General features: G+C 50.6%; 1 protein-coding gene across 1 annotated transcript in view; it reads right to left on the bottom strand.

Moving 5' to 3' along the window:
* LOC112110982 overlaps positions 1-1,644 on the bottom strand; it is a 22,604-nt gene extending 20,960 nt beyond the window's left edge. The window contains exons 1-2 of the mRNA XM_029912593.1: positions 1,572-1,644; positions 599-722 (exon numbers count right to left, since the gene is read on the bottom strand). Coding sequence (XP_029768453.1) covers positions 599-722; positions 1,572-1,644 — 197 coding nt within the window. The remainder of the gene's footprint in view (positions 1-598; positions 723-1,571) is intronic.
* Positions 1,645-7,797: the final 6,153 nt, after the last annotated feature.

The following is a 7,797-nucleotide window of genomic DNA, read 5'->3' as shown; positions in this document are numbered from 1 at the left end:
CCCTTACTAACCCTAACCCTAGCCCGGGAATCCCTACCCCTTACTAGCCCTAACCCTAGCTCGGGAATCCCTACCCCTTACTAACCCTAACCCTAGCCTGGGGAGACCTACCTTAAGTATCCCTAGCTGGGGGCTCCCAACGGGCCTCAGGCCTATCTCTAGCCTGGGAGTCCTTACCCTCAGTATTCCTAACTCTGGCCAGGGGAGTCCTACCTTTAATAACCCAAACCCTAGTCCAGAGAATCCCAGCTTTAGTAACCCTAACTGGGGGATCCCAACGGGCCTCAGGCCTAACCCTACCCCACGGCTGCACCATCTATAGCCCCTCTGATGGAGCAAGCTGCTGAACCTTTATGACTGTTGGCACCCCATCCCAATGCTCCCCTTGCAGTCGTGGGAGTAGAGCTGGTATCAGAATAGGTACAGGGGTCCATGATACCAGGAACCCCCTCAGCACTTCCGCAGTCATTGCCGCATGTGCTTCCCTGGCGGCTTGCACCACCCTCAGCGTCGGTGCAGTTGGGTGCTCATGTCTGGACCAACAGTGCCTTTGTTCTGTACCAATGGGACTGCCTCCATCTGAAGCACTGCTTCCCACCTCGTTCTGGGCGATGGACGCGTCGGATCACCTTCTTGCTCCCTCTGGGCTCGCTCCACTCTTGTCCCCAGATCCCAAGACTCTTCTGCATCCGAGTCCAGGTCGTCGTCGTCCTCCTCCTGCTCTGTGTCACCCAATGAACACTGAGGACTGCTAATGGACCATTATGGTGCCCAAGATGGGCTTGTGTCCCGTGGTTGGGATGGAGGTCTCTGGCCACCCGTGCCCTATCCACATTCTGACCCCCGTAGAATCAGTGGGACGCCCCTTGTTCGCAGAGGTCCCGCTCTTCGTCTCGGTCAAAGGCAAAATCACCCGCCAGATATGCAGTGGTATCCTCAGATCAGCCACAGGCTCAGCCATCAGCCATCTTCCTCCCCGCAGAGCCTCCAGAGCAATGGTTCTCGACCTGTGGCCCGCAGGCTATGTCTAAGGGGTCCGCGAAAGACAGCTGAAAACGGACTGAATAGAATTCAACTCCATACACAGACAAAGGGGTCCCCGCCGCCATTGGAAATTTTTAGGGGTCCACAAATGAAAAAAAGGTTCAAATCCACGGGATTCCCATGGGCTCCAGAGCCCGCTTGTCCTGGTGTGTCCTCCCTGGGGCAAAATCCAGCCTTGGCTCAACTGAGCAGCTGGATCTTATGGGTAGGAAAGTCTAGACGTCCTCATCGCTACAGCTGCAAATCACTAACCAACAGGCTTTGCTGTCCAAATATGACTTCCTTACTCAGACAGCTATGTCCAAGTTCACAGAGCAGCTGTCCACAGCTTCATAGGAGGAGTGTTCTGCTCTTGGGGGCCTCAGTCCAGGCTCCCTCTCTGACGCCTTTCACTGCAGCTAGCACTCGACTCTCCTGTACACCTTTCCCCCAATCCTAATCATTCCTCAGGTTACCCTCAAGCTCAAGGCAGATCGGACCAAGCTCATCCTCATATCCCCAGTGTGGCTAAGACCATGCTGGTTCACCAATCTTCTCGTGCTGATGATTCAGCCTCCCATACCGCTTCCTCCCCAGCCTGACCTGCTCACTCAGAGCCATGGCCGCACTCACCATCCAACACTCAACTCCCTGTACCTCATGGCCTGGCGGCTGCACGGTTGAATGAAGAAGAAGAGCAGTGTTTGGTGGCTGTCCAACAAGTCCTACTCAATGGTAGGAAGTCCTCTACCAGCATGGCCTACTTAGCAAAGTGGAAAAGGTTTTCAGTGTGGTCATTGGCCCATGGGATCCAACTGACACAGACTTCCATTCTGGCCATCTTGCAGTACCTGTTACACCTTCAGGAATCGGGCCTTGCGATCAGTTCACTGAGGGTGCATCTGGCCACAATAGTGTTTCATCCCCCTAGTCAACGAAAATCAGTCTTTGCCAATGCTATGGTGATGAGAATCTAAAAGGGATTCTCTGTTTATATCCTCCCATATGTGAACCGGTCCCCTTGTGGGACCTAAACATGGTTTTGGTGGCTGTACTGGGCCCTCCATTCGAGCCCCTAGTGTCCAGTTCACTGCTCCTCTGGTATCAGAAAACTCTATTCCTAGTAACTGTGTTCTGCAAGGAGAGTGTGGGCTCTCAGTTTCATCTGAATTAGGCGGTGTAGTTACCCGTTTTTTTCCCCTTAGCCGCACCCTTCCCCGGAAGAACAGCACCTCCATACGCTGGATGTCAGGCGATGTCAAACCTTTCATCTAGACAGGACTAAACTGTTTTGTGTTTTGCCTCGCCTGTTCATGTCATATGTGGACTGCATGAAGAGGCAAGCCAAGTGGTCCCTGCACAGACCATCTCTAGACGGATAATATCCTGTATCAGGGCTGTGTATGAGAGAGCTTTGGCTATGTCTCCTCAGAGGATATGAGCTCATTACACAAGAGCGCAGGCGACACCGATAGTGTTCCTCAGTGACGTTTCCTTACTGGACATTTGCAGGGCGGCCATGTGGTCATCCATAAGTACATATACGGACCATTATGCTATTACCGCATCTTGCAGAGCGGACGTAGGTCTCAGAAGGGCAGTCCTGTGATCCTTATTTCAGTGGACTCTGAACCCCGCCTCTAGATTGGGGTACTGCTTGTGAATCATCTAAGGGGAACACATAATCTGCATCTTCTCAAAGAAGAAGAAACGGTTACTTATTGTAACTGGTTCTTCGAGATGTGATGCAGATATGTATTCTACAACCCAACCTCCATCCCCTCTGCATTGGAGTCTCCTCTCATGGGCTTTTGTCATGAAGGAACTGAGGCGGGGCTGGGGTGGCGCCACCTCATATAGCCAAGCAAGGGGCCACAACCACGCTCCTCTGTGGGTACTGTTAGGGAAAAATCTCTGTTTCTGGCGCACTGGGTGTACACACACCTAAGTGGAATACACGTCTTCATCATATCTCAAAGAACCACAGTGACAGTGAGTAACCATATCTTTCTGAAATTGGTTTAGGGGAAAACCAAGATGGTGGTGTGATAGTAGCAGATCTTTCTTCCTTTGATACTGTTTGCTAGAGTTTTATATTTTCTTCTCTTATGTGGCCTTTTTGGTTCTGTGCATAAAGAATTCTATCATGGAGAACAAGAAGTTGTTCTGATCATAATAGGTTTTTCATTAAAAGGGTTGTATTTTTAGGGTCTGGTATATGCTTTTTCTCGCAATGGTGAGTTTCTTTTCTTCCAGTATAATTTGTTTGTTTAATTATATTTTCCTCCCCATTGAAGCGTAGCGGATGCAGCTGCCCCTGGTGGCTTTGAATGCTCCCGAGACTGTAATGTGGTCTTAGAGCGATTTAAAACCTGAGTATCTTTTTAACGATGTCAATGAGGTTTAGCCTTTAATAATAATGGGCTCTGCAATCTAGCAGCCAAAAGTCTAATGAGAGCCAGTGGCTGGAATGTGAAGCCAGACACATTCGGACGGGAAACGGGGACCAATTTTTAACAGTGAAGGTAATTAACACTTTGCCAAGGGCTCCATCACTGGCAAGTTTTATACCAAGCCTGGGATGTTTTTCTATGAGATCTGCTCTAGTTCAACAGGGTTAATTCCAGGAGGGGCTCTGGCCCGTGTTACCCAGGACAGACCAGATGGACACAGTGCTTCCTTCTGGCCTTGGCGTCTCTTTTTCACTTCAGCCCCCAGGGCTGCTGCCAGATTTGAACTGCTGCTGCCCCCTGAGGTACATCTTTATACCCTCTGACATAGTTACTGCCCCCTGACGTGGCTAGTTATCACCTTATACACGCTGGTTTGATTAAAACATTTGTATTATGTACTGTCATCCTGACCTTATCTTTTAGGAGGGGTCAGTGTGTTCCTGTTATCCTTGGGGAATGTTTTTGTACCATCCTTGATATCAGGATGTGTTTGCATGAATACTCTGTGCTTAGGAATGTGTATTTTTGCAAAATCAGCCCTGTTCTTGCCAGGCTCTGTGAGCAGGTCCTGCCTCATACCAGGCCTTTGATATGAGGGCTAATGTCTCAGGCTCTCTTCCTACTACAAGCTGTATGTTTCATTTGTCAGGCGACCACTGTTTGGCCCAACATGTGCAGCGCACTGGTGAAGCTGACGGACAGGTTATTTCATAGCTGTGCTGGCTAAAGCTCCCACTGTGCCCTGCAAATGCCCGTACCCTCTGCCCTCGCCCACCACTGCTCCCAGATGCTCCTCATTCAACCTGCACCATCCCCCCGTCCTCCCCATTGCCACAACAAACCCTGAGCCTTTGCTTCCTTCTCACCCCTTTGCCTGCCCTGTCCATGCAGATGGTAAGTTCGCAGGGGCAGAGCAGGTCTCGCTGTGTCTCTGCCCAGTGGGGCCCTGAGCCTTGCGAGGGCTCCTGGGTGCCCTAGAATATGAACCCTAAAAACAGTGGCCCATCAGCTCCCTGTGACCCTAACTAGCCTCGATGACCCTAAACACCGGTCTTCATGGCTGAGGGAGATGCCCACACCTCAGCCATTCTTTTTAGGTGACAAATCTGAGGAAATGTCCCAGATTGAAGTGTCATTAGAGGAGGTTTTGGAACAAATTGATAAACTAAACAGTAATGAGTCACCAGGACCAGATGGGATTATTCACCCAAGAGTTCTGAAGGAACTGAAATGTGAAATTGCAGAACTAGTAACTAGTTTGTAACCTATCATTTAAATCAGCTTCTGTAGCAAATGACTTGAGGATAGCTAATGTGATGCCAATTTTTAAAAAGGGCTCCAGAGGTGATCCCAGCAATTACAGGCCGGTAAGCCTGACTTTAGTACCAGGCAAACTGGTTGAAACTATAGTAAAGAACAGAATTGTCAGGCACATAGATTAACATAATTTGTTGGGGAAGAGTCAACATGGTTTTTGTAAAGGGAAATCATGCCTCACCAATCTACTAGAATTCTTTGAAGGGGTCAACAAGCATGTGGACAAGGGGTATCCAGTGGCTATAGTGTACTTAGATTTTCAGAAAGCCTTTGACAAGGTCCCTCACCAAAGGCTCTTACGTAAAGTAAGCGGTCACGGGATGAGAGGGAAGGTTCTCTCATAGATTGGTAACTGGTTAAAAGATAGGAAACAAAGGGTAGGAATAAATGGTCATTTCTCAGAATGGAGAGAGGTAAATAGTGGTGTCCCCCAGGGGTCTGTATTGGGATTAGTACTATTCAACATATTCAGAAATGATCTGGAAAAAGGGTAAACAGTGAGGTGACAAAATTTGCAGATGATACAAAACTACTCAATATACGGTAGTTAAATATCAGGCAGACTACGAAGAGCAACAAATAGATCTCTCAAAACTGGGTGACTGGGCAACAAAATGGCAGATGAAAGTTGATAAATGCAAAGTAATGCACACTGGAAAACATAATCCCAACTGTACCTATAAAATGATGGGGTCTAAATTAGCTGTTACCACTCAAGAAAGAGATCTTGGAGTCATTGTGGATAGTTCTCTGAAAACATCCACTCAATGTACAGTGGCAGTCAAAAAAGCAAATAATGCTTGGCATCATTAAGAAAGGGATAGATAATAAGACAGAAAATATCATATTGCCTCTATATAAATCCATGGTACACCCACATCTTGAATACTGCGTGAGATGTGGTGGCTCCATCTCAAAAAAGATATATTGGAATTGGAAAAGGTTCAGAAAAGGGCAACAAACATGATTAGGGGTATGGAATGGCTGCCGTTTGAGGAGAGATAAATAAGATGGGGACTTTTCAGCTTGGAAAAGAGACGACTAAGGGGGATATGACAGAGGTCTATAAAATCATGACTGGTGTGGAGAAAGTAAATAAAGAAGTGATACTACTTCTCATAATACAAGAAATAAGGGTCACCAAATGAAATTAATAGGCAGCATGTTTAAAACAAATAAAAGGAAGTATTTCTTCACACAACGCACAGTCAACCTGTGGAATTCTTTGCCAGAGGATGTTGTGAAGGCCAAGACTATAACAGGGTTCAAAAAAGAACTAGATAAATTCATGGAGGATAGGTCCATCAATGGCTATTAGCCAGGATGGGCAGGGGTGGTGTCCCTAGCCTCTGTTTGCCAGAAGCTGGGAATGGGCGACGGGATGGCTCACTTGATGATTACCTGTTCGGTTCATTCTCTCTGGGGCAGCTGGCTTTGGCCACTGTCGGAAGACAGGATACTGGGCTAGATGGACCTTTGGTCTTCTAGCACCACTGCTCCCAACCACAACCTCCCTGCTACAACACTCCACCCAGCCCCAGGGCCCCTACAAAATCTATCCCATCGCCAAAGTCCCCAGATCACTCCAAGACGCCTGTCATGCCACCTCCAACACCTGGCCCACTGCCCCGCGTGCTGGGGAGAAGGACTGTGCCGTTATGCACCCTGACCCACACCGCCAGAAACAACAGCCACGTCGAAATCTGGCCCAGGAACTCAGGCCTCTGCAGCCCTCCCACCGGGCAGGCAGGCAGTGCAGAGCAGCGTATAGGGAGGCGCTCTGGCTACGTGCCATGCTAGCCATTCCTGGAGGCACCCGCGCACTTACCACTTCCCTCCCCATGGCTGAGCCCTGTGTCCAGGACAGCAGGGCGGGGGGATAAGGCAAGAGGGAGTGCTTGGCACTGAACACAAAGGCCCTGCGTGAGGCTAGCACTAGCCCAGACACCTGCCTACCACATGAGTGCTTTAAATAGCCCCAGCAACTCCTAGTCCCAGGAGCTGGCCAGGCCTCAGCTCCGCAGCTAGAAGGGAAGGGCTGAAGTCCCAGCAGGGTGGAGGTGGCCGGGGCAGTGGTGGGCCGAGCCCAGCCTGCACACTCTACCACCACCGCAGGGCTGAGATTTTTGGACCTATTCCAGGGAGTCTCCATGCAGGCTCCCTCCTCAGCGTGTTCACACGGTATGGTGGTGTGTGCTCACACGTGTGTGTTTGTGGTGGGTGTGAAGGCTGCACCAAGTCCAAGCTGGCGTGCCATGACATTTTAAACACCCCCAAGTTAGCGCACGTGTGGGTCTAGGCCCCACATGCTGGCTTTGGAGCCACCATGGCGGCAGGGTGTGGGGATGAGACGGGGGCTATGTGGCAGCAGGAGTCCAGGGGCACTTGGCCTGGCTCAGCCAGAATCCCTCCAGGGGCTCTGGGAAGGGGCCCTCTTTGAGAGGCTGGAGCAGGCCAGAGCCCCACTCTGGGGCACACAGACCCTGCTGCCTCCTGCCTGGACTTGTGGCTGGCACCAGTGCAGGCAGAGGAGTGGGACGGGAAGGGCCCGTGCAGTCTCTCCTGGCCCCAGGGGCTTGTAAGGGGCTTTGCAGCTGACCCCAAGGTGGGTGCTGAGGCTGGCTGTTGCTGTGACCCTCCTCTGGGATGGAAGGTAAGAAAGCACCAGGAAATCCACACAACTGGCCAAAGCTGCAGCCCCTGAGGCTTTAGGCTGAGCTGAGCCTGGGGGTCTCACCGAGGAAGAGCTGGCAGCCAGGAGCACGGGGGTGGGGCTCACAGGAGGAACGGAGAGCACACGTCAGGTCAGTTGCTTTAGTATTTTCAGGTCCCGGTTAAGATCATTCCTGCCGACTGTAACAGGCTCTGAGCTGCAGCCTGGCAACATGTCTGTCCTCAGTGACACTGCTCCTGGGAGCCCCTCAGGGCTAGCTGGCAGAGCACACACCAGGCCACAACTCACTGTAGCTAGCCGGCATCATGTACAGTATCATCTGCAAACTGG

Source organism: Terrapene carolina, unplaced genomic scaffold (assembly GCF_002925995.2).
Source record: "Terrapene carolina triunguis isolate 2854851 unplaced genomic scaffold, T_m_triunguis-2.0 Scaffold233, whole genome shotgun sequence".
Lineage (NCBI taxonomy): Eukaryota > Metazoa > Chordata > Testudines > Emydidae > Terrapene > Terrapene triunguis.
Note: the sequence above shows the minus strand (reverse complement) of the source record. Positions and strands in the feature narration are given on the sequence as shown.